The sequence below is a fragment of the Pavona decussata genome, unplaced genomic scaffold (genome assembly GCF_977016875.1).
Source record: "Pavona decussata unplaced genomic scaffold, jaPavDecu1.1 SCAFFOLD_348, whole genome shotgun sequence".
Lineage (NCBI taxonomy): Eukaryota > Metazoa > Cnidaria > Anthozoa > Scleractinia > Agariciidae > Pavona > Pavona decussata.
Window position 1 is genome coordinate 497420 of NW_028145732.1, and position 26813 is coordinate 524232.

General features: G+C 37.5%; 1 protein-coding gene across 2 annotated transcripts; it reads left to right on the forward strand.

The window, feature by feature from the left end:
• The first annotated feature begins 1003 nt into the window (after positions 1-1003).
• LOC146453161 (uncharacterized) lies at positions 1004-23356 on the forward strand. 2 transcript variants are annotated; one of them, XM_085097013.1, is made up of 13 exons: positions 1004-1195; positions 1364-1397; positions 1577-1751; positions 5949-6055; positions 7496-7599; positions 8758-8885; positions 11133-11328; positions 13287-13327; positions 15672-16201; positions 17371-17422; positions 18640-19016; positions 20475-20599; positions 22709-23356. In XM_085097013.1, exons 1-13 carry the CDS (start codon positions 1161-1163, stop codon positions 22782-22784), a joined length of 1980 nt encoding a protein of 659 aa, XP_084953139.1. In that variant the 5' UTR covers positions 1004-1160; the 3' UTR covers positions 22785-23356. The 2 variants fall into 2 exon arrangements, with proteins under 2 accessions (XP_084953139.1, XP_084953140.1); XM_085097014.1 differs by having other exon boundaries at positions 18643-19016.
• The last annotated feature ends 3457 nt before the right edge of the window (positions 23357-26813 follow it).

Sequence of the window (26813 nt, forward strand, 5' to 3'; positions counted from 1 at the left end):
GCCATCTAGCCAAAGACACATCTCGGAATTGAACTGTTAAAAACATCCATTTTCACAAAATACCTCAAAGGTTGGACTAAAAGAAATGTTTTCTCTAACCCAGTCAATGGATACTGTGGATTGATTTGAGTAATTCAAAAACAATACAAAACAAATTCAAAACAAATAAAAGCTACCATTGTAGGTTAGTGTGCGAGTCCATAGCAACGTGTGCTTATAAATTAAACCTGCCAAGCCATTTTTGTGTGAAATTTCGATACATTCAATGGATAGGAATATCCTCTAGTTTGCCGAGAGATAGGCTCTTACAGTTTGGTCATGACTAGCTTTTTAGCTTTAGAAAAAACATTTTCAAAAACATCTTGACTTAAAATATTAAAATTGCACAGCTTCCCGCTCTTTATAATTTCAAAATAATTCATTCATTGAAACTATTTTGAAGACGGCCTTAAAACTGTTATTACTGATTGAACGCATGTGTTCCTCGCATGCATGCGGTTCATAGCATGACTTGAAAATTTTCAACTTTGAGTATATAATTATGTCACCAAAACTGACACACACCGTTCGGTGGCTGCATACAAAGTAAGTCATTTCCTAGCAAATGTCTGACACATCTGCACAACAGCTGATTGAGTACAAAAGCATTAAAACATTATGAAAACAAAACGTTTTAGCCAAACCATATTGAATTGATGAAAACAAGCACAAAACATGTGTTGTTGCACTGTTCCAATTTGACGTTCCCAGACACAGAAGTTCAACATAAACCACCAAAATCTTCTCCTTTATCTGACACGAGAGCGTTTCCTTCCTTGCAAAGGCTTTCCCGTATAATTAACGGGAAAATAGACGGAATTTTCTTTCAAAATCACAGAGCGAAGTTTTCCGCTTTTGAAATTCAATGGAAGGATGACTCGATGAACTGTGCGGCCTGGCGAAGTCTGGGGAAATGAAGCGCTTTTATTGGTCAATCAGACAATCAACGTCGATCAGTAATCACATGACCACTGCAGGCTTGCGAGACTCGGTAATGGCGACGTGAGACCAGTGTGGCGATATGATTGATATTCTTTTTGGCTTGTCGTCGCGATATTTTGCCAAAATTCTAACTTTTTCAGGGAGTATACCCTCCCACAGAAGCCACACTGGCAGTTTTGATGAGTAATAGGAAATATCCGAGGCTAGCGGACGGGTTAGTACGCGCTGAATTCACAACTATCGAGTCATGCGAGGCGGCCATGTTTTTTTGTTAATAAACTGGCTGATAGCCGCTACAAAGTTGATCACAGAGCGCTAGGTTTTCGGGGTTTTGGTCTATTACTCACTAAATAACTTGAAAGAACTTTTATTCCTTTCGTAGGTATCATGACCGGAGTCAATATCATCCATACCAGGTAAGTATTTTGGTTGAATCTTGGAGCAAGTGAAGTGAATTCCAAACTTCATTTGTTGAAGTTTGAGATTTACTTTCACAAGAAAACACTTGACATAACTTGACTGAAGCTAGTAATGCTTGATCAAGTATTGAGCCGCCTCTTGAAGAAGCCACTCTTTCGTTGTTTTGCTATTTCAGACAAGTTCCAAGTATTCCTCGAAAAGCCATTCGAACTGTAATTCTGAAAGCAGTCGAGACAGAGACAGATCACCGGTTGGTACTTCAAGTTCCCCTTTCTCCCGGCACTCAAACTTTTCGCCACGTTCGCACAGGCCAAAATCCTACAGCCGATCCCGAGAAAGCAACAAACGAGGTATGTATTTTACTTGTCGAGATCGCTAGTACAACGAATCATTTAAAAAAAAAAAGGCTACTTGAGTGTTGACAAAAACAGCTCACAGTATGGAAGGCGAATAAAAAAGCTAAATGCGGTTCAGTGGTAATCATGAACTACAAAATATGATTCAGTGCAAAACTTAACGTGAAGAACAAAATCCTGTTTTCTGTCTTTGAACCATACAATGCAAAGTGAAAGAAAACAACATCAACAAACATCCACATATTTGTATTTTGAGCCCCTGACAGTAAGTAGGATAAAAATGTTAGGTCTAGGTGTGAAATGAAACCTGTTAGCCCAATTTCCTCGTCTTTTTCCTTTATTTGGGTTCTTTAATAACACAAGCTTAAATTGTGGTCACTGGTGACTTTTCTAGATAATAACATTTGTTTGCAAAGAATAGACATTGTGAGGCAGGTTTTAATTGCTTTAATTATATGTGTATAGTTCATTTTCTTGACAAGGATTATCAGGTGAATGTGCAAATTAGGTTTAAGTATATTCAAATAACTACTAAAACAGGAAAAATATAACTTGGACAATTTTCAATGGTAGCAGTGATGTGAACAGTCAAAGAAATAAAGAAACGTCAATACTGTACAGTGTATTTAATCCATCAGCATTGTCCAATCACCACTCAACTATAGGGAGATATGATAAAAAACTAAAAGTTACCAACTCAAATAGTTTTTTGGAGCAAAATATTTCAATGTTATCTCAATGCCATCTTTCAGTCAAACAACTGAAGAAGATGTTGAGATAAGATTGAAATATTTTATTTTATTATTATTATTTTTTTAAATCTGTGTTATATTTCCAGGACAGAAAAATAATAGTTTTTCTAGTTGTAGGGAGATATTCCTGTTTTCATAAACAAGGGAGAATGTCGACTGAGGATAAATAATTTTAAAAATGAAGAAAATAAGGCATACAGTTGTACATGTTTGTGGTTTAGCAAAAGATGAATTGAAGCAAGAAAGTTTTTGTCTGGTACATAGAGAAAACGTTTTAGTGATCATAGTGATTGCATTGGAAAACTAAAATATAGGAGGTAAAATCATTTTTTTCTATCAATTGACAAAACATGATAGATACTTGAGAGCATGCAAAATATGTTTAAAGGGCAAGGTTGAGACCAGGGTTTCCTTACATTAGAGTGCTTTCAAATGACTCAGTATTTTTTATGATAATTCTAATACCATTAATATGACAGCCGATAAGCCACACCCGAGGTTTAGAACCCCAAAGTTGTTAAAACTTATTTTTTCTAAATTTCGTGACTGTAACATGACAAAGTCGAACAGTCCTTCCGTTAAGCGTAATGTCAGCAAAAGTCTGCAATTAGCCATCTTTCAAGCCAAAAGTCTGGAGGAAATTTTCACCACCAAGGTCAAAGATTTTTCTTTGACCTCAGCAAACCAACTTTTCTTCACAAGGCTATCAAGCCCAGAGAACTTTGAATGTCAAAAAAATAATTTCATTGTATTTCTATTGCCAGCAGTGGCCAAGCTGTATTGTACATTACTGACCTCTTAAATTCATCCCACTGCAAAGGTCACCTGTTTAATCTAAAGTTAAGTCACAAAACATACCATAAAATATAAACACCAATGTATAAGCCACACTTTTTTTGCCAGAAATTTTCCCTCAAAGGTTAGGCTTACCTGTGAGAACATCTGCAAAAGATTATGTAAATCAGCAATTTTTGACACTTAAGAAGAAATAAAGAGCATTTTAGCTACATACAGTTTTGCATATATACCACAAGCAACTATCAATAGGATGAGAATTGGTAATTCTTTTGCAAGTTTGGTGGCTATTAAAGGAGCCATTTTTACCTCTGTTAGCAGGTCTTTCAGCAATTAATAGTTGCCTTTCTAGAGCAGCTAGACATCACCAGGCAAAATGAATATTTGTCAAACTGATTACCAAACTCCACGTAAAGCCAAGCTCAGTGTCTTCTGCAGCTGAATCAAGAAATCTTGGGATGCAATTCCTGTCGAAATGATTCAGAGATAACTGCATCACAAACACCATTGATGGGACAGAAGACAACACTGTGTGGCGGGACAATGACAAAGATCTCTTTGCTTATTAAGAAGAAGGAAATGAGGATGAGCTGTTTTGCACCTACAACTTTGAGAATGAGCAGGCAGAGAACTATGCAGAAACCTATGATCATCTATTCTGTGATTCAGATCAGGAAGAGTTACTGGAGTCAAAAACTGAACAGTAGTGAATTGATAGAAATAGAACTTCAAACTTATCAATGCATTTACGTATTATTAGCAGTCGTGAAAAGAATGACAGTCAAATACAATGTGTAATTCATATAAGCTTTTAAGTTTGATGTAGATAAATAATTTTTTGTATTTGACAATCCTTGAGTGCAGTCCTCCCTCTGTTAGAATTCCCATTTTTAAAGCACATTGTTAGCTCGTTCATTGCACCTTGACGATCAGCAACTACATCAAAAAATCGCCTTGAAAGAAACCTGCGTCATATGTTCAAGGAGGTATACATGTAGTATACTTAAAGTGCCCCTAACCCTTCAATTTGTTTTCTTTTGGTAGATTTCCATTTCTGTGAAGAACTCATTTTCGAAAATTTTTTTCAAAAATATTGAATCCTTCTTTTTTTACGAGCGCTTAAAGTTACTGAAATTTTTAAATTTTTGCGCGCTTTAAGCCCCGCTGGACAAATTTTTGTCTCGTGGGCTCATTAGGAACAAGCCAATGAGAAGCGACACTTTCTTCGCTGTGACGTAAGAAAAGGCCTCGGATCGTTATCAGAAGGAATCTTATGCATGCTGATTCCTTTCTCTAAATTTCGAGAGTTGCTGCATCCAAAAACCACACATTTTCCAACCATTTTCTCTGTTTACAATTGAAGCATTACCGCAAATCTTTGGATATTTTTGCACGATGTCCTTTTCTTACGTCACGCTCCCTATTTGGCCGAGTGGGGGACTAATGCGAACGATGGGTGAAAATATCGACAAGACTGCCTTCACTTCTAGCGCTTGTAAAAACAAAAGGATTCAATATTTCTCAAAATTTTTTTCGAAAATGGGTTCTTCAAAGATATGGAAATCTACCAAAAGAAAACAAATTGAAGGGTTAGGGGCACTTTAAGGTTCTGTTGTGAATAAATAAGAAAACTTGATACATGCCTTTTTATACAGTTTGAAAGGTAAAATTACTAGTTTGATTTTGATGAATTTAAAAGTGGTCAAACGATCAATCAATGGCTTTATGAAATGTTACAGAAAAATTTTGAACCAGTCTTTCTCATGGCCTCCCTTTGATTTTACAAAAAAAAAATTTTTCCAAAATTTGAGCTTCAAAACCTCGAGATGTGGCTTGGACACCTACAGTACATAATCATGCGGGATGAGTTTTTGCAGTTGCTCCCCCATGTACTGTTGTGAGGCACTGTTGATGTCCTGAACAAAATATATCTCATGTTGTGAACTCTCTACCGTTACATATAAAGACCTAATTATCAACAGACCATTAAGTGCAATCTTCTTATGCTTTTGCCTCTGGTATTTGAACTATTAATGTAATGGTACTCGTCAGCTTGGAGATTTGCCTGGAAATGTGAGTGTGCAGAGATATTTACAATTGATTAATGAAGGGGTGTATGAGTTGAATTGTGAGTTGTAGTAAAAGGCTATTAGTTTACCCAAGGAAGTGATTGGCATTGTATTGAAGTGCCATAATTATGGGAAAGTATTTTGATGCTACCTGCCTCAAAATGTCTGCAATGTCACTTAAGGCTTTTGCCATGCAGCCCTTCAAATGAAAGTGTATATTCAACAGGCTTGGAAGTGCCTTTTTGGCAGATGAATCGATTAATTTTTGAGGTGACTTTCTGTTATTTCAATTACAATGTACCTGTGGACAATAAGTGAGGCAGATCCAATTGTGAATCTTGGGGAGGCATATTTGTTTTGATTACCTTCTCCAGAATTATTGTTAATCTCTAGTCTTAATTTTTATAATATGTAATTATCACACGGCATGTCTGAAAACTAGCTTGCTGATCTGAGCCATTTACTGTGTTTAAATAAAGTTGATTGATTTGACTGAATTCACTGATATGGCTTGGGATAGTCATGTACCCCTTGTGATGTTTTCAGTCGTAAACCTGGTTTCTCTTGTTAAACAGGTTCTAGCAAGTCCCCAAGTGATACACATAGTCATCATACCGTTTCTAACAGTAACTCACATGGCAATGATCGCAACAGCAAGCCCAATCATGTTAACAGTGACGAGGTAAGATAAATTGCCATACTTAAAAACTTCTAAACCTCTGCATTTTATGGTGTTTTAAGAGTTTGGTTTATGTCAGGTTTATTCTAGAGTGTGACATTGAAAGTGTTCTTCTGCAGATCTGAAAACACTGCATTTCAAATCTAATCTGCTTATAAAGCATCTTATAAATAGTTCCTGGCCATGTCTTGGATATTGATTGATCTTGCACTAATTTATTGGTGATTGTTATGTTCTGTATTAGAAACTGACATATCTTAGCACTTTTTTTTGGTAAGAAAAGGCTCTCTCTTGCAGAATTTAAGGAGATTAAACTTTGTTTATTTAATTTAGGGCTAAAGTTTTGAAGGTGGTTCTAACCCTATCTAGGCCAGGGTGGGGGGGGGGGGGGGGATTATGCCCACTGTGTGTTTGAACCTCAATAACTTTTTTTTTAATATTTAAGCAAATGCCTCGACACTTCAGTACTTTTTCATGAATGTATCTGGAAAAAAATTTGACGTGGTTGGTTAGTATTGATTGACTTTGATGTTACCATGGCAATAAAATCCCTTTTTAAAATGAAGAAAAATCACTTTTCTTCTTGTAAATTTTATGTTTTTAGCTCATGTGTTACTTTGTTGGTTTTGGTTACTTTTTTTTTTTTTTTTTTTCAATTTTGGCGGTTTCCTGAAGTTTTGGGAAATCCAGAAATCCAAGATGGCTGCCATTTCGCAATCAAGACCTAATAATTATAATTAGCACATCATATGATGTCATCACTTCACAATGCAGGCCTCAAAGGTGACTGTGCCCCTCCTACCCAAGAAAACCAAAAAAAGCCTGGCCTTGGTAGGATAAAGAAAAATAACCAGTTATAAACTAAAGAAAGTTTGACATAATTTTTGTCTTTTGCTCTGAAGTCACTTTCAAACTATGAGTAACTTGGCATCTTCACTGTTCACATAGTTGCCAACTGCAATAGTAGTGTACTCATAGTGAACAATCTTCAAACCAGGTGTACAAAACAATTTGATCAGTCAATTGATGAATGCGTCTGGGATTTGTTAATCAATTTTGCGTCCTTGGGAATGCAGATCACATAACATTTTGTGTCTTTTGAACTTTTTGTGCATAAAAGATGCAGGACACAGAAGCAACAAAATCACTGATTAATCTGTAAACATTGTTCCAGTTATTCTGTTTCATTCTTGGGGCAGGAAAAGGTATTTGCCCCCAAAGAATACAAATATATTCTGTGTATTCCTTTTCCAGAATAGTGTGAAAAGACTAGTTTTAGTAGGTTTTGCCATTTACTACTTATATAATTTTACTCATGGGTACTTGAAAAGCATCCTCACTGTATGTAATCTCAATGCAATAAAATAAAGGGCATTATTAGTAGTAAAAACATGATCAGTCAGTAGCTTTCATTCACAAAACTCTATTTTGTGCATTTTGTAGCCTTTTCCTTGGTCTCAACACACCAGTTCTTCAGGAAAGGTGTATTATTACAACTGCAAAACAGAGAAATCCCAGTGGGAAAAGCCAAAAGAATGGATTGAGCGGTAAGTTGGTGTATTACTGGTTATCTCCACGTATTTCCAACGGTTGGGTCAAGGATAATGACCATGTAAAACAGACAATTTCAACCAAAGTTAACATAAAGATGCATCAAAAAAGATTCTTGCAGTGAACCAGACATAATTAAGGTATAATTCAGCAATAATTGCTTTCAGTTTCTGCCATCATTACAAGAACTGTTAGTAATTCTCTCAGTTGTTGTGAGCTTGATTCCTGTTTACCAAGATACATGTAGCAAAATTTGTGTTAAAGTGTATATACTCATCATCCACTAAAGGGTGCAGTATTTTTTGTATATTTTTTTGTTGTTGTTTTTTTTTTTGGCAATAGCATTCAAAGAGATAGTCTTTGCTCTAGTGCAGACATAAAACATTATTAATCACTTACCTTTAAGGTGACTCCAAGTAGTTATTTGGCGCGCGATGACTGGGTACTAAAATTGCTTGAGCGTGCGCAGTTTTCTAACTAATATGGGAATTTTCATTATGCTGGCGTGCGAAACAAGGCCAGTATTAGGCTGAAAAGTAAGCTATTTTAAGAAGTTTTCCATGTTGAATTTTTCTGAAAATTGGCTCACTGCTAGGATTTAGCTGGTATTTGTATTCCAAAAAATCTTAGGGAGAATTATACATGGCCAACTGCAACAAGTGGCAAAAATGAAAATTGTAGAAATTGGCCAAACATATTGACTTGAGGATGAGATACTTTGGAGTTTCTCTCTTCTTTACACAAGAAATAGCGAAATTTTACTGCCCGAAATTCAGACAAACCCGTTTTGAAACTACAAGTAGCTTGGAGTGAAGGAATAAAGAGATGTATTATCTGCTGGTTGCCGTGGAAACAGGGTTAACCAGTTGTAACTGTTTTTCGCAAAGAGTAAGGACTTAGTAGTAGTACTCGAAACTATGTTTGCACCCAGATATTTTTACAGGGCTGAAAGAACCAGAACATAAAGAAAAATATATATATCACTACCACCAAAAACTGAAGCAATGGTATAGATCCACCTATACTGTGTACTCTTGGGGTTATTAACATTTGCCAAATTTTACTGCTACTTTGTCTTTAGTTTAAGACGGTTATTTTTCTAAGGCATCTTAAAAAAATCCTCCCAAATGTGGATCTTTTGTTCCCTGATACAGAGAGAAAAGAGACAAAGAGAGAAAGGAAAAGGAAAAACGAGATCTGGCTGGAACCAAAGATGGCCGTGACACCCGAGGAGATCCTACCCTCCATCGAGAGCACCTGGTTTCCTCAAAACCCAGCAAATGTAAGTTTTTGTGAAGCTTAAAGTGCCTATGTAGTAAAAAAAAATTTGTCGCAGTTTGATGGTTTATGAATTTCTCAGTCTGAACATGTGGGTTTACCAAACAGAACCTTTCCAATCCGCAATTGTCATCCCTGAAAGGTTCAAGTTTAGCGCCGGAAAGTGTCTCCATGTTGCGCGGCCAAAACGATCGTATTACAAGGTTGTGATGTAGAAAATACTTTAGAACACATGAGTGTCATGGCGGCAAAGGAACTTTCTTAGACCTTCGCGACTTATTACGCAGGTAGTAACTCCAATATGACAAACTGCGCAAAAAAACTGGTATGCCGGGGAAAAGTATGCATTACTTCCCAAGGGACGAAACTTTATGGCAGAAGTGGTTTCGGTTTGCCCAAAGTCACAGGAAAGATTCAAGCCATAGCTTTCGAATGCGAGAGACAACAATGATCAGCTTTGTGTAAATGATGTGGATATATTACACTCTCATCTGTGATAAACAAACATCCCGCAATCTTACTGCAGATAACTAGCATAAGCGGGTAACGAGATATCATGGGTAAAGATATCACGGATATCACGGGTAAAGAAATCCACGGATCCTCAGTCTTGACAGATAACATTTATTTCGCACTACCAGAAATCTTTGCAGTTGCAATCCGACCCGATAAACCTAAACAAATGCCACAAAGCTAGGATACACAAGACCGATGGATGCCAATGATGCAATAAATGAGAATGATCAGTAAGAAAACCGTCATTCAGTATAATTATTTGAGCATTTCCCCTCGTGATCAAGATAAACATCATTAAGCAGAGCGGTCGCACCACATTTTGATCAAAAGGGAAGAATCTCTTATACAAAAAAACAATTATCAACAAAACAGACACACAGCGTAAGTTGCTTAGGTTTGTCAACCACATTTTAACATCTTGTGTAAGAACCATCCTGTTGGTCATCGCAGTAAATTCATCATGCTTTCTGAGTTAACGCGCTCGATACTTAAACTGTTACTTCCATCAAAAGTGAGTTTTTGACGGACCTGTGCAATTTCCGTTTGCAGCATCGGTACTCTCTCAATTCTCTCGCATTCTCAAATCGAACAAAATCGTGATCGAGTTTGGAGAGACAATTTCCAACAAACTATGAAATTCTACGCGTTTTCATTTTGGAAAAAATGAGTCAAAGTACAAAGCAATCATTCACTGAAACGTTGCCTTCGAATCAAGCTCACAGAACGGCAGGGGTAAGGCCATCTTGATCTTCGTCCTCATCTTATTCTTGAGCTGTTCGAACCTATGATCCCATCAGGTCAAACAATTGCAACATTATCCATTTTGCATGAATCGCTTGACTCTATCAGACGTCCATTAGAAAAAGTTTCAGTAAAGGACATTACTTTGTCATTCTTCTACAGTTTTGTGGAGAAAACATTGAACAAGAAAAATTTAGCAATAAATATTGGCTGATTTTGTCTAGCAACAAGGCAAGATGTGTTGGAAACAAATCTCTGAGGCATTTCCTACGTCATCAAACACTAAACTGGTTCCCAAGAACTAACCTTTTTGCGCACTTCAGTTCTTTCACTGGTATTCTACTGGGTGCACACTTGCGTCAAAGCACACCCGTGAAATCCAATAATTGCACCCACACTCTGATTCCTGTTGATACGCAAAGGTAGAATAGTTTGTTCTTTTGATGGTTTTAGTGGTTGCCAATCAACAAAAAAATGTCCAGTTTTTCTTCCAACAACATCCATAACTTGTTTTCCTTGTGTCGTGTTCTTGCCTAATGAAACTTGATACATGTGAATGATTTTAATTGGTTGCCTAGTCATGTGAACTAAATCTTGTTGGTGTTTTCAGCATGGTAATATTCCTTTCTACGTTCAAACAAGGGCTTCTGTCAGCATTTTATAACATTGGAAGCAGCTTTCAAGGTTGATTAACAATATGAAATACCAGATTAGCACTTTTAAGCTTTCTAGGAACCTGACCCACTTGCATAAAGCATCTTAAAAATAAGTTCGTGTTCCAAAGGATTTTCTTTGGCACTACGTACACTTGATCACAGTCTTGGCTGCAGGCTGTTCCTGAGGATAGGGAGTACAAGAAATTTTTTTGAAGTGCGGGGAGTGGCCACAGAAAACTGGCATGCTTGTCCAGATGCTTTGTGCAACCCAGCCTTTGGGACTGAATGTTGCTCCCTCACTTACATTCTACTGAGGAATTTCATGTTATTGATTCCAGACATGTCACCTTCGAAAAGTGTTCACCGAGATCATCATAGCTCTAGTGACAAGCGAGATGGCAACCACATTGAATCTTGGAACTCTTCTAGTGATCAGAGAAAAGACACACAGAGAATCAGTGAGAGTGACAGAGGGCGTCAGGTGGTCAAGACATGTTCAGTTCACACAGCGGCTCTTCCCACTATTGTTTATAGGTCAGTGGTTGAACCCATTATTTGATTCCTAGGCAGGCAAAACACTCGTACCGTAAATGATCTAATAAACGCCCTCTCTCTAATAAATGCCTTATATCTAGACGCCCCGGTCAAATCATCATTTTGTGATGAACATCCTTCTCTATTTAACGCCCTGTATCTTATAAGCGCCCCAACCCCTTTCCAGATATTAGGATATTACTCTGTAACAGAATAAAAACTGTTCCATTCATAACACATTAAATGCCTTTCTAAAAATGACAGGGATAAAGCACTAAAACAAGTGCGAGATACTTTAAATATCCTAAGTTAATTTATTGACTTGCTTTCTTCATCAAGAATAGATGCATTTGGAAATAGTGGCTTGTTCAAGTTCAAAATCAAAATAGGGATATCTCTCCGTCACATCTTTCATCTTTCAGTTCTTTACTGAGAATATTGGTGAATTTTCTGCATTTTGGCCTTGCTCTCTAACAGCCAGGAACAATCAAGCCAACTTTACATTTGCTCAGACTTGCTCACACTTGCACAGAAAATGAATTCATTTTCAACACACCAAGAAAACTGGCAATCAGTGCTGAGATCCCTATTGAAACATGCCCAGCCAGTTCCAAGGTATCAGTGTCTGTTGTTTCTTTGTAGACTCCCAATGTATTTGGATCACGCTCAATAGGTTTCTGGCGATTATCTTTATTACATATCAACATATCAACATTATAAAAGTACTGCAGATAAGTTAAAATTGAGCGATCATATCCCTAATTCTCATGACCTCAGAGGTTGAATAAGCATTGATATTACAAAGAGAAATTTGATGCTGATGATTGTTAGGGCTTAAAGGGTAAACTGTTCTGTTTTATTCAGCTGCAGCCATGCCTCAGTGTCTGCTAAGTAGTAATAGTAGTAATTTATTTAATGTCAATAACACGGGGAGTGTTTGTGCAATCTCCCGAGGCAGAGGGTCATGATAAAGTGCTTGAGAAATGTTGGTTTTTGAAAAGAGGGGAAAACCAGAGTACCCAGAGAAAAACATCTCTGAGCAAGGACGATGAACCAACAACAAACTCAACTCACTTATGACGCCGAGTCTGGGAATCTAAACCGTGCCACATATGGTGGGAGGCATGTACCCCCCCCCCCCCCCTTCCCCAACCACTGCACCATCCCTTCTCCTCCAAGGAAGAATCTTTGTTTACACTTTTTGCCTCATTAACATGAGCTTATCACTATCTGATGACGCTAATAAAATAAAAACTCTGAATATTGAAAGGGTATAACAGTTTCAGTTTTCTCTGAAAATTTGAGCCCAATACATCGAACGATTTCGGAGAAATTCTCTTCTAAAAACTCGAAATTTTACAGAGAATGTATGGCTGGTTAGCTTTTTTGCCACCCAGCAATTTCGCACGTTTTGATGGCTGATACTTCCTTCAATATTGCTTGCAAAGAGCTGAAAATTGCACAAATTTCTCAACTTTATCAGCTCTTTCAACTTTTGCATTTAGTTCATATATATGACCACGGCTTCCATGTGTTAAGTCGTATGCTAATGAGGAAAAATGTAAACAATGACGTCAGCAAAGATTTGCTATATAGGAGCTGATGTCAGCAAAGATTCGCCTATATAGGAGCTGACGTCAGCAAAGATTCGCCTATAAAGGAGCTTCATATCACAGTATGATGTGGAAAAGTTTTATTGACGAGGGTATCTACACGTAGGTGTGCAGGGGAGACCCGTTTGGCTTGCCTCCTCAAAAGAAAGTTCTGATTAGAGAACATTGAATAGAGATGACAAATGTTTGTTTTCTCAATAAAAATTTGGATAGCTACTATTGTCAAGCAGCAGTTGCTATTGTGTATTATATTATATTTGTTCCAGAGCGTAAAATCAGTGGTTAAGATCTACAAAAGCATCTTAACTCTCCCAACCTGTCATTTTGTTCATTTGTTGTCTTCAGGTCTGCTCCTGTTGCAGCAAGTATTGGAGGAGAAACAGTTGGTAAGCATATGTACACTCTAGACAAAACACTATAAACAATCAGTGTAATATTATTCTTCTTATTCTTCTTCTATTCTTCTCTCCCTGGTAAATAGGGACCTTCAGATCAGAGTACGAGAATGAGATTGAGTACAAGCATTACTTTCAAATGTCATATCAGTCACTTCCTTAAAATCCTCGCTCCTTCCCATTGTTTACCAGCAGATAAGAAGACCCCAGAAACAAGATTGGTGTGATAAGCTGTTATCTAAACCATGCAAAATAGATTTGAAAAGTCATACTCTTACTCAATCTTGTACTCGTAGTCAGATCTGAAGGTCCCTAATACCACCCCTGCTCCAATAAACACTATCTACAGCTATGGACCACTTTTCCCCAATGAGTAATTGTCACTGTGTATACACATCTTCTTACCTAAACATTGCTTGCAGCTGACTCACCAATTGAGTGCTTTCTCCTTACTAACAAAGATGCATTTTCTAAGACTGTTATACGGTTCTCCTATTTATATTAAGCTAAATTTCTATAAACAAATTGGTAGTTTTTGATAGACTAGCTGGTTTAGATCACTTTATGGTTAAGAGTTGATTTAAAAGAGAAAGCATGGAGTAATTCATTCAGTCAACAAAATCCCCAGTGCAGGCTAAAACTGGGGAAGTTTGGAGTTCTTCTGGCTTTTTGGCAAAAAAGGGATATACACCCCTTTTCCACAAAACCCTCCATTTTGTAATGGCACAAAACTAGCAGTACAGTAGTTTACCTCCCATTCACACCAGGCTTTCTCTTCTTCTTCTTTGGAGAAAGGGGGAATATGCACCCCCCCCCCCCCCTCCTTCCAATAGCTCCTGGGGTATTACAGTTATGACAATGAAACATAAAATGTAAATAGTGAATCCAAGGTAGCTAAATGTGGACAGTGGTATCGTCTTATGTTGGTAAACATATTTACCACGATGTCTAAATAGCAAGGAAATTAAAGGATAATTCATGCAGTGAATTTGAATTTTCATTTCCAATAATTGAATGTTATGATGACACTAATGTTACCTTTGTGGAAATGGTTGTGTAAAGATGCAATGGATTGTTAGTTCTTTTACAAATCACGTTAATGAATTTATTTTCTAGAAAAATGATTGTTGAATAATGAGATTGGATGTCTATTTGCGTTAATAAATTTTAGTTTTGCGTAAATAAATTGCATTTCCTGAAAATGAATGTCAAAAGGAGCTACCATATTTATTTGTCTATAAGCCGAGACCCTAAACTTCTGTCTGCTTTAATCGGGGAGGTTTTCAAAACATGTAAATTGAAAATACTCAGCTATAAGCCAAGACCATATTCAGAGTATTCCATTCTCAAACAAACTGAAATGAACGCAAAAGTTTCGAAACGGAAGAGTGTTTCAATGCAGTATTACCGTAAACAACGGAAAATGCTTGTAAGCCTATTGTGCTGGTAATTAACACGAACTCGATCGCAAATTTCAACACCATATTGTGTGATGAGTTTGTTTACCAAGTGTGGGAATGGCCAATTCTAGTTGGTCAGTTTCATCTAATCAGAAGAAACAGCAGAACTAGCGGATGAGGAGGAGATCGACGACAAATTTGACACCGACCCTGAGTATGAACAGTTAGCCGTATTTACTACGCGCTGAAAACAACAAACGGCTCCTTTTGGAGTCACCGCATAAATAAAAGTCAATGACCAACTTCAACTTGTTTTTGTCATTTATTTCTGCAAGCAGTGTCTCGGCTTATAGACAAATAAATCTATGTTTCCTATGAATTTGCCGTTTCGGAACAATTTTGTTTTGAAAAACACTCAGTTATAAGCCGAGGACCCTTCTGTAGCTCAAATTTTCGAGATTTTGGTAAAGTTTTTTGAAAAAATCGCTTGGCTTATATACAAATAAATACGGTATCGTTTGTCTGTTGATGCTGTTGAATGTTAATACATAATTATGCAAATGTTGTTCTTTAAGGTTTCTGTTCCTGCAAATGACGTTATGTTGGTGTTAATGAAAGTATATTCACATTAATGAAACAGCTATTGACACAAGTGAATGAATATTTTCTGTAAATGAACAGCAAAAGGTGTAAAATGGTGTAAATTCATGCAAGTTGTCATAAGCAGAAATATTCCAATTTTTGAAAAAGCCTCCCTATTAAAATTTGGTACCGTACCAAATAATTGTTCCCAGATCAGTTTTGACTGAAAGAGTCACAAAGTTTGCTGGCACATGCTGAGACATTAAAAAAAAGTTATTAAAGCATGGGCAGAATCCCCCCTCTCCCATCCCATCTAGATAGCATTGAAGTAAAATTACACGTTTGTATTTCAGTTTCACCTGCAGGAAGCTTGCAAGATGTTTCACCTCCAACCACGCCATCTTCACGCCCTAATATGTACGACCAATCCTCGCATACTCCCTCACCAAATTTAATCACTGCAGTTTCACCACAAGTATCTCAGCACCATGGAGTTCCCTCTCCACAACTTCACTACCCTCAACCATCATCACAGTTTCCCCCAAGACATGGAGTACCACTAGGTCAGAATTTATTTCCCCAAGTGCCAGTTACAGGTGCTCCACGAGCGCCGCAGCAATATCCCTTTGCACAGCACCAGTACAATGTTGGACCGCAGGGAGCACAGCACCAAATGAATGATTATAGACAGTACACTCATGTGAATAGTAGTGGGCCACCTCTACCACAGGTGGCTCAGCAAGTCAGTGCCGCACCATTACCTCTAGTAGCACAAGTGCCATCACCACAGCCAGTGAGGTATAATGCACAGGTTTCACCTCAGCCAGCTCTCCATCCGCTTCAACAGGCTACACTTGTGCTACAACAACGGAAGATGTCAGAGGTTTGTATATTAGTTCTCTTGGTGTCTCTCCCTGGCCTCTCTCCTTGAAACAACTTTCTAAACACCAAAATCATTGATTTTTATTTTCAGTGCACCATCAACATTGAAATTGGCCAACAACAATCCTTAATTCTCATGACCTCAGGGGTTAAATAAGCATTTAAGTGCACCATCAACATTGAAATTGGCCAACAACAATCCTTAATTCTCATGACCTCAGGGGTTGAATAAGCATTGATATTACAAGGAGCTTGAGCTGATTTCACTGAATTGCTTTGCACATTCTGACTACACATAATAAGCCCGTCTGCTTTCCTTGATGCTAAGCCCAGCCAATTGAAGAGCTCAGAGCATGACCGATCTATGTTGCATTTTAGCTCAGATTCACTGGAGTTTTTGCATGTGACCTTGAATTTTTCAGGAAACGTTACTTCAATGTTTAATCCACTGCTTTGTGCCTAATTCAGGGCCACATGCAAAAACTCCGGTGAATCTGACCTAAAACAACAAAACTGAAAGCAATCTGAAATTCTACATACGTCTGTTATGCACTGAGCTCTTCAGTTACTAAATAACTATTTGCTCTTAAATGAGCTTTGTGACCTACCCTTTTGTGTTGTTATTTTAACATAACTGTAATCCTCTTTACGTTTGAAAATATTTATAAACATTTCTCAGCAGAAAAATGAGTTATTGCCAGAAATACGACCTTGCTCACCACTCATGAGCATAAAACAATGATACTGAGAACTTGCACACAAGAAACGTTTTGGATTTATACTGCTTCATATTGTGCTTTCCTGCCAAGAAATCCATCTCAATTGCTGATTATGCTTCATACATTCTGTGTATAATAGTTCTGCTTTATCTATTTAACTTCTGTTACTACCAGACATGCCAATAACTGATCAAATAAACTCATTTTTGGAAGCGAATATTGCGAGCAATTAATAAAATTGGGGTAAATTGAGTGGATCCTAGCTCTTTCACTGACACAGTGAGTTACCTTTTTCATTACATTTCTCAAAATAGTACATAGTAGTGAACAATCACATAAAGTTTGAGAAAATTCTCACAACAATTTGTATTTTGTGGGAATTCCGTTAAAGGGAGGTTTTATGTGAGTGTCCATGTCCAGCTAAAGCATTGTTTCCTGTATATCTATGTAGGCTCAAGCTGCAGCGGCAGCAGTAGCTCACGTCCAGCAACCATATCCAGCAGGTAAGTGGCATTTGATCTAAATCTTGAAACATAAGGGGCACTTTGCATTTGGTCAATCATGCCGGTTTGAAGTTTCAGAAAATTTAGCTGCTGAATGGAACAGCATTTTATAGTTACTGGTTACTGTAACCGACTTGGAAGACAAACCTGTTATATTCACAAGTTTTGTTCGTAAACTGAAATGACAATGTCGCCAGAACATTAGGGTAATCTACACTTGTACTCTAGCAAGGTACATGTGTACCCAAATTTCCAAAATTTTATGCCAGAAATTTTGGTCTATTCATTTTCTTACCCAGAATGTGCGGAAGTTTTGGTCAAATGGAAAGTGCTGAAGGTTCAAATGTAGTTTGACAAACTGCCTTTAATAACAATCCTAGTTGTTATAACAAATAATTGAATTAGATTTATAAATTTGTATAGAGCATAATTCCGTCGTGACAAGATGATCAAATGTGCTTTACAGTATGGGCAAACACTCCAGATTGAATTGGAATTTGGAAATGTTGACTTTTGCAATATGATCACAGTTCTGGATGTTAACCCTTCTACAGGAACAAGGTCAGCTCAAAATAAAAAAAGTTGCCAAATGTTATTGGAACAATGAACAGCAGGAAGTAAACTTACAGCTAAGACCGTTCATCTTTGTGCTTATTCACCTAGAGAAAGTTGTATGAAACTTAGTGGAATTTGGAAATGTTGATTTTTGCAGTATGATCACAGTTCTGGTCCCAGTTGTTCAAAGAGTGGATAACTTTATCCACTGGATAAGTCACTATCCAGAGGAGCAAATGTACTCCAACCAATGCTTTTGGCAAGTTTTCCACACGATCCCATTCTTAAATTTGACATATGTTTCTACTCTGTTCACAAATCATAGGACTATCGGGAAAACCTTGCACACATTTTATCTGCCAGACAGCGAACTATCCAGTGGATAAAATTATCCACCCTTTGAAACAACTGGGGCCTGGATGTTAACCCTTCTTCAGGAACGAGTTCAACTCAAAATAAAAAAAAATTGCCAAATGTTATTGGAACAATAAACAGCTGGAAATAGTTTTACTGCTAAGATGTTTCATCCTCGTGCTCAATCACCAAGAGAAAGTTGCGTGAAACTTAATGCTTCTTTCGTAAAGGGTGGGCATCAGGTGAACCCTTCAGGTGGTATTCATATGGAATTGTGACTAAATTAGAATCATTCCTATTTCTTGCAGTAGCACAGCCACCTGCATCACTCCCAACAACCACAGGACTCCCACAGCAAGCTGTGTCACCAGTTCCAGTTCCTTTGCATGTGAAGGATGACAAGCCACACCACAGTTCTCCTGGGTCCCCAGTTATATTTACACAGCAGTCAGCTCTTAAGGATCCCACACCACACCACCCCTCTCCACAGCTTCCATCCTTGTGTACAGCAGGCTCTAATTTGATGTCCTCAAGTCCGCTTTCTCACTCTTCAAATGCTTCAAGTCCAATCCCTGTTTCCCAACCTCCTGTTCCTTCAGTTAATTTACAAGCATTAGGGAAATACGTGGATAAAAATCTTGCATCTCATGTGAATAACTGGCCGACAGAACTTATAGACAGACAGGTATGAACATGTTAGTTTTAACCTTACTCAACCATTTGCATGTACTAGATATTTTAGCTGGGCTTGTCTGCCAGTACTTCAGCTTGTCATTTAACAAGCTTTTATAAGACTTTATCAGTTCTCTTATTGTCCTGTCATTCATATGCACATGTTTTCACACATCAGTGTAAAATATTGTTATGTAAAGTTCTGCAAAATGGTTAAAAGGTATTCAGCCATAACTTCATGCAAGTTCTCTAGCCTCTTAGCTTTTTGGCCTATGCTGTTGTTTTTATTATTATCATCATCATCATCGTCGTCATCATCATCATCATCATCATCATCATCGTCATCAAATTTATTATTATTATTATTATTATTATTATTATTATTATTATTATTATTATTATTATTATTATTATTATTATTGAGCTTAGCTAAGAGTAAAAGAAGACAAACAAACAGGCAACTGAATTACAGAGATACAAAGTGAAAAAAAAGCAACACAATGGCTGGGCAAACACTACAGCTAAGACCAATAACAGTGGTCCCTCTGGCTTAAAAAAGAAATAAGAGAAAGTACAACTACAAATGAAATCTAAAAATAACAAGGATCCAAAACAACAAGATGGGGCTCATTCTAGTCTGCAAGCACAATTGTAGTTCAGACAAATTGACTTGCAAGTCCACACATCTTCCTTTAACCCTTTCCTGCCCGAGGGAAATGTTGAATTTTTCTAAGTCGTTAACTATGAACTGGGAGACCACATGTGATGTACCATTTAAAAGGTATTTTCTGGGGTGTGCTATAAATCACACCAACAGAGATGGAGGAGGTCACATATTAGAGTGAGAAAAGTCCAAAACGAAAGAAGAAAAACATTGAAAATTTTCCTATTCGTTGTACATATTGGGCATCCCCCTAAACTATACCTTAATGTACAGCTCTTAGTGCATTGCTTGTTGTAAGATATCAACTGGGCCCTTAACGTACAAAGGAAAAAAAATCCAAAAGTTTGAGGGGTGGTAAATCAAGTCTCATATAGGAGGGGGGCATGATTTTATGCCCTCAATTTGTAGATCTTTCCAAGATCTTTTGGTTGTGCAAATTTCACACAAATTGACCAAATACTGAGCTCATAATTGCGTCTTGTGCCATATGGAACTCTTGGGCAGGAAAGGGTTAAGTAAACATTCTTAACAGTTCTCATATTCAGAACACTGCACACTGAAGTGTGCTTGTCCTGGAGCCCACGGGTAAGCTGCAATTTGAAAAGCAACATTGAAATTTTTTTAGCAGAAGACCTATTTGAGGTCTGTTTTTGTTATGATAGGGGCAGGAGAAGTCAGAATTTTATTACCAATTTTCTGTACCCTTCCCACTTCCAAGAGGGGCTCCAGTTAAGGGGTTGTTTTTTAAACTGTATTTCATTCCCTTTGATGAATCAAGGAATTAACGTCTTTTATATGCTCTTTCAGTTGCAGAAACTCTGGGAAGACAGTAGTTGTTTCTCTAATGACAGTGATAAAGCCAAAATAGAACAAATTCAACTTCAATCAGAAGCAGGTTTTATGGAAATGAGATTAGAGACTGCTAGCAGGAGGTGAGAGATTCGCTACTCCAAAACTTTGTTAATGTTGTGCTTACTTATAGGGTGGTGAGAGGAGGGGGGGAGTTGAATCTCCCTTGGCATTACTACACTTTTCAATAACATGCAAACTCTGAAATTCAAAACCGAACTAACAATTGCATGTTTTACTGCCATCGGTCATAATTACTTAGACAACCGTCTGACCGCAGAAATACAGAAACCAATAAAAGAGGGTCAACTTCAGCCAATGACAGGGTTTGAACTTGGCCTTTGACCCCTGAGCCAAACCACTTTAGTTTCAAAGATGTCCGCTACACTGACTGATGACAGTGAAACTGTAACGCTTGGTTGAGTCTTGAACTGCCGAGTGCACACTTATGTCCAGAAATGCACCTAACCCTGAATTTGATTACTTCATATAAAACAGACCTTTTTGTCGTTTTCATATGACATCATGTTTGACAGAATTATTCCAGGCACAATAAGGGAACTTATACTTTCCCCACAGCTTCTTGGTCATCTTTGTGGCTTACTATTATTTTGTTAAATCAAGACTCAGAAAACACTAACAATCCTGCTATATGTGTGGGCAATGGATTGGAAATTGGATAACTTTATTTCAATATGGTCAATTCATCAGAACAGAATAAATTTCACCTATGTCCATAATTTTCTATACCTAAAAAGTAACTTCAAAGATTTTAAAAAAATAGTGTAAAAAAAAAAAAAGAAAATGCTGTACATGAATGCAGGGTCTGTTAGATGCAGTTAACGGTTGAAAGAGGTTTCAACACAGAAACCAGTTAGTGATTCTACCTGCCACATAACAGAGTGTAAGCTGTTCCAAAGTACTGCACCACTATAGCTACAGCCGTTTTATGAAAGTTGGTGCAAGGCAATGGAAACACAATTTTGTTTGGGCATTTTCTCAGTGAATATTCAGTTACATGTAAATATGTCACAACAATTGATAAATTGTACACCTAAGAGATGGATTCTTCGAGACTTCCTCCTTTTAATGATCAGTGTGAATGTTCCAAGTGAGGTTTTCATAAATAATTTATATATATTTATACAAACACCAAAGGGTTTTTCAGTGGTTACATGATTAATAGGAATAATAGGGCTCTTCATAAATTATCTGTCCAATCAGAGTACTTTCTGTTTTAGTGGTATTAATAATTAAGCTTCAATTTGAAAAAAAAATGCCCTACATTGTTATGTACTTTGAAGCTTTTGTAACTTATTGTTGCTTAATGCGCCTTTCAATTACATGCGGACTCTGAAGTTCAAAATTCAACCAATTATTATCCTTTTCACTGCTGTTAATCACTGCAGCGGACCTCTTAGAAAGCAAAAACACTTGCTTCGATGGGGTCAAAAGGTCATGTTCGTGTTAATAATAATAATAATAATAATAATAATAATAATAACAATAATAATAATAATAATTTATTACTTATAGAGTGCTATTTACAAACACAGATCAAGAGGGCTTTACAATCAAAAATACTAATAACAACATCTCTAATTCTAATTATGGATATTTAAATGTCAATCAATACAAATATAATGATTTACGATACAATTCTGGTTGGTTATATAGAATTGAACCACCACTGAAATGATTTCTTAAAAAGAAAAGTCTTAATAGAATTCTTAAAAGTTTCTATAGATCTAATAGTTCGTAATTGTAATGGGAGCTCTTTCCACAGATGAGGCGCAGCATGTGTTCTGTGATTGGCGGATTTGTATCCACGGTTGTTACCGTAATTATGATGGACAGCAGTAAAACACACAAATCTTTAGCTGGGGTTGATCTTCAGAGTCCCTATGTTATTGAAAGGCACAGTAATTTTCTCAGAAAATTCATGGTTATGTCTATTTTTCTTTCTGGATTTCAATAGCTCCATAAACTACTTAAATATACCTGTATTTGGAGGCACCATCTTTAAACAGCTTAAAGTTATTCTCGTTAGAATGTTTCTCACAAGTTAACTTGAGCCCAACACTAGGAAACAAATTAAGCTTTGGAAAGCTGTTGAGAATTTGATTTGGAGTTACCATCAAGCTTAAGTTACTGCAATTTTACTGAGCTGTATTTTGTTTTTTCTTTTACAGAATCTCTTCACTAAAGGGAATGACAAGGACATTGGAAGCCCTTCTTGCTGAGTCAGATGCTAAATTCTTGTCATAGTCTGTAGCTGTGAACGTAGTACTGTCATTTGAAGTAGCTATGGAAATTGAACGAGAACACATTTCGGCAGCTGGAAGAGCTTGAAAAGATTGTTTGAAATTCAGGCATAGCATCAGGCGGTTACACTATAAAACCAAATGTACTACGCGTAATGCATGTGGAACATTCAAGTTGCCATTTTGGGTTCCATGTGATTGTCCGCGTACTTGTCGATGAGTAAAATCAAATGGGTATTGGTGTAGTTTAAGATAAAATGATAGTTTTGTATTTTAAGTTGCTGTTTTCAGAAAACCCATTTCATATAAACCGTTGGCAAAGCCAAACGTTCCTGTTATGTTAAGAAAACTTGTGACCTTCCCACCCCTCCCTTATTTTTTTCTTTTCGCTTCCCCTCACTCCCCTGTATCTCCGTGAGCAGCGACTAAATGCTGTTTCTCAGACACGAAACTGTTGTAAATTAAAAACACTGACCGATATGAAAAAGTAAAGAATTATTTACTTTCTAGATGTCATTTTGAGTATTTGTATGAAATATCCCGTCAAATGACTTAAATAAAGTTCTTTGTTGTGGTGATGGTTGTTCGTCTTGCTATCTGTAGGCGTGGTTTGGGGTGAAACTCAGTGCTCTTGGCCTCAACTAGGAGGTTTGGGAGTCTTGCACGCAACACATTTGAAGATGGCGTTCCGCACAATAGCGTGAGCGATCAATCTTTCGAAGTATGTTTAGGCCCTGTTTATATGGAGAAAAGTTGTACCCGGAAAGAGGGTCACCCTCCCAGTCGAGTCAACTTTAGCGAGCGATTATATGGAATAACCAAGATATTAAAATTGATAACAAGATGATTTTTTTTCCGTACTTGGTTTGATAAAGGAGTTTACACCTTAAAAGACCTTCTCGACCGGATCTAGATTTCCTTAGTTATGAAGAGTTTAAACTGTGTTATCAGCTACATACAAATTTTTTGACCTATTTTGGACTAATAATTGCTATTCCACAAGAATATAAAATGGCAATAAAGCGAACGGGGCTACAGCAAGAGCATCCTACAAAACCGTGGGATAACTTGAAAACGCTAACAACCAAAGCCATACACCAAAGTTTCGTGAAGCGTATATTTGAAGAACCCACCGCAAAACAACGCCTTATTGCCAATGGGTTAAAACCGGACCAAATAAGCAAATACTTCAACTTAGCTTTCTCTATCACTATAGAAATAAAGTTAGCTATGTTCCAGTACAAAACCTTACATGATATAGTTTTTACTAGAAGCAAATTATTTAAAGCTAAATTGGTGAGCAGTGATCTTTGCTATTTATGTTCAAAAACAAAAGATCTAAAACATATGCTTGTTTCATGTCCGGTGATATCAGAGTTCTGGAAAATCTTTCTGGAATGGTATGAGACTCATACTACCATAAAACTAGAATTGTCAACCGCAAAAATCTTATATGGTATCATAGATAACGACAACCTTTGTAATTTAACTAATCACCTCCTACTTATTGCGAAATACTATATATATATTGTTGCAGTATTAATGAAGAACCTTTGTCTTTTAGTACTTATCTAACTATAGTGATAAACAAAGTTGAAATCGAAAAACAGATCAACGAGGACTAATTCAAATGATCGTTATTACAATAAATGGAAACCTTTAATAGACAAAAAGTTTGTAACTTAGAGCTGTATATTACTTTTCTTTGTACTTTGTAAGATATAACGGAAATAAGCAAGCCATAGTAGTGAATGTAATTGTATTCTTTTTTTTTTCTTTCGTTGTATCCTAGTGTATTGTAAGTATTATTTGTACGTATTGTAAGGGTAATATAGATATTGTCAATAAAAAATGTAAAAAAAACTTTAGCGAGCGCTTAAATGAGAAAAAAGTTCACCCCTTTGCCCGAGCCAACAGCGCTCGAGCATGCTGATTGTCTTGCCTTGACGGAGTGACCCGGTTAGGCGAGCCAAAGTGTTTATATGGAGTAAAGTTGGCCCGGTTCGGAGGGTGACCCTACCATCGAAAAAGGGTGTCCCGGCTAGGCGGTAAGGGTAGTTCACGGGCATAGTCCACCATCCATCGTCCAGAGTCCATGAGTCCAGGTATAAGTACATGTCCGTTTTGATACAATATTGCCATTCGAAAGAGTCCTCTAAAAAGCTTGGTTGGGACACATTTTTGTTAGAAATTCGCGACCTAACCAAAACTGCAGTTTTTTTGGCGGGCCTACCCCACCCTCCTCAGGGGCAGTTCTATGACTGGTCCCACGGGAGGCACAAAACCTACTCCATAGTAGATTTTCTTGCATGCTGATTCCATTTTCAATGTTTTTACTTGACTCTGACGAAAGCAAAGTCAAATACTCACCCTTATATGAACGGGAAAGCAGACTGACGATTTTGGTAGGTCGCCATTTTTAATCAAGAATGTTGCCAATGGAAAGAGCGTCCAAAAGAACTTGGTTGGGACAATCAAAAAAAAAAATAGAACTTGGCGACCTAACCCAACGCTGCACTTTTTTGGCGGGCCTACCCTACCCGCCTCAGGGCAGTTCTATGATTTTGGTCCCACGGGAGGCACAAATAGTGTTTTCTTGCATGCTGATTTCCTTTTCAATGTTTTTGCGTGACTCTGACCAGACGAAGGCAAAGCCAAATACTCACCCCTATATGGACTTTGATGCAAGGTGACGATTTTGGTACGTTGCCATTTTCAATCACGAATGCTGCCGTTCAAAAGAGCGTCCAAAACACTTGGTTGGGACACATTTTTTTAGAAATTGGCGGCCTTAACAAAACCGCACTCTTTTGGTTGGCCTACCCTACCCCCCTCAGGGGCAGTTCTATGACTCTGGTCCCACGGGAGGCACAAAAATAACGCCAAGGTAGGTTTTCTTGCACGCTGATTCCCTTTCCAACATTTTTACTTGACTCTGACGAAGGCAAAGTCAAATATTCATCTAGTTTTGATCGCTTTTATTAAAAAAGAAGACATTAAGTGAACGAGAGAAACATTATGACAACAGAATAGATAGATAAATCGCCACGTGGGACACGAAGATATTCGCGAAGAAAGCAGTGTTCGATAAATCGAAATTTCCGGTGCTAAAGCTCACGAGAGGACGCGTAAACATAAAATCTGCTTCTCCAATAGTGTGTGTGCGGACACGTGACCCTTGATTTACCGTCCGCCATGTTGGAGGACCACTTTGATGGGTTTTCCCTGTGTTTACCATTCAGAGTGCGGGCATCGCAAGTGCTTTCAAGATATACCTCGCATTTTCCTTTCCTTCCTTGTGAATTAAAATCGGAAAGGTAGCTAATTTACAGTGCCCTTTTGTCATTTAAGGTATATTTCAACCACAAAGCCCCTTTATATCGATTTTTTGAGCCCTATTTTTTTCAATTTCTAAAACCGATTATTCCGCTCACTTTGTTTTGTCGGCCCGATTACTTTTAAATTTGAAAACATGATCCCGGTGTTGAAAATCGGTGAAACTAATAAAAATTGGTTTTAGTGCAACAGTTTCTTATAAATTGGGATCATTTTTCGACATGACTACGAGTGAAGAAATCATGACAAAAAATTGTAAAATCTACCAGTCTCACGGCGTATCTCTGCGCGATTTGTCTCGGTTCATTGATTGCACGCTACAATTTGTCTGCCTGAATTTTTTTATTCGAATTAAATGGTTTCTATGAGAAAAATTGCCTTGATCCACGCGAGTTTCAGTGCAAGCAGCCTTCGAACGATCAAACTAGAGTGTGAATTGGTCTTGTTGATATAATGCCGTCGTTTTGTTTAATTGTTGGTTGTGGGAACAAAAGCGACAAGTGTCCGAATGTAGCGTTTTGCCGTGTTCCGAAAGTTTTAACAAACCAAGGAGAACAAACGGAAAGATTGTCATCAGAAAGACGTACTCTTTGGTTAGCGGCAATCAGCAGAGATGACTTGACAGAAAAGATTTTAGAAAACGACAGAGTTTGTGGGAAACATTTTATCAGTGGCACTTTGGGATAGATTCAATCCC

Excerpts from the sequence above, each read along its gene's own strand:
- LOC146453161 (XM_085097013.1), top strand. The coding sequence starts at position 1,161 with ATGAGTAATAGGAAATATCCGAGGCTAGCGGACGG. Across the intron at positions 1,196-1,363 it reads TATCCGAGGCTAGCGGACGG|GTATCATGACCGGAGTCAAT; the intron begins GTTAGTACGCGC and ends TTCCTTTCGTAG. Across the intron at positions 6,056-7,495 it reads ATCATGTTAACAGTGACGAG|CCTTTTCCTTGGTCTCAACA; the intron begins GTAAGATAAATT and ends TGCATTTTGTAG.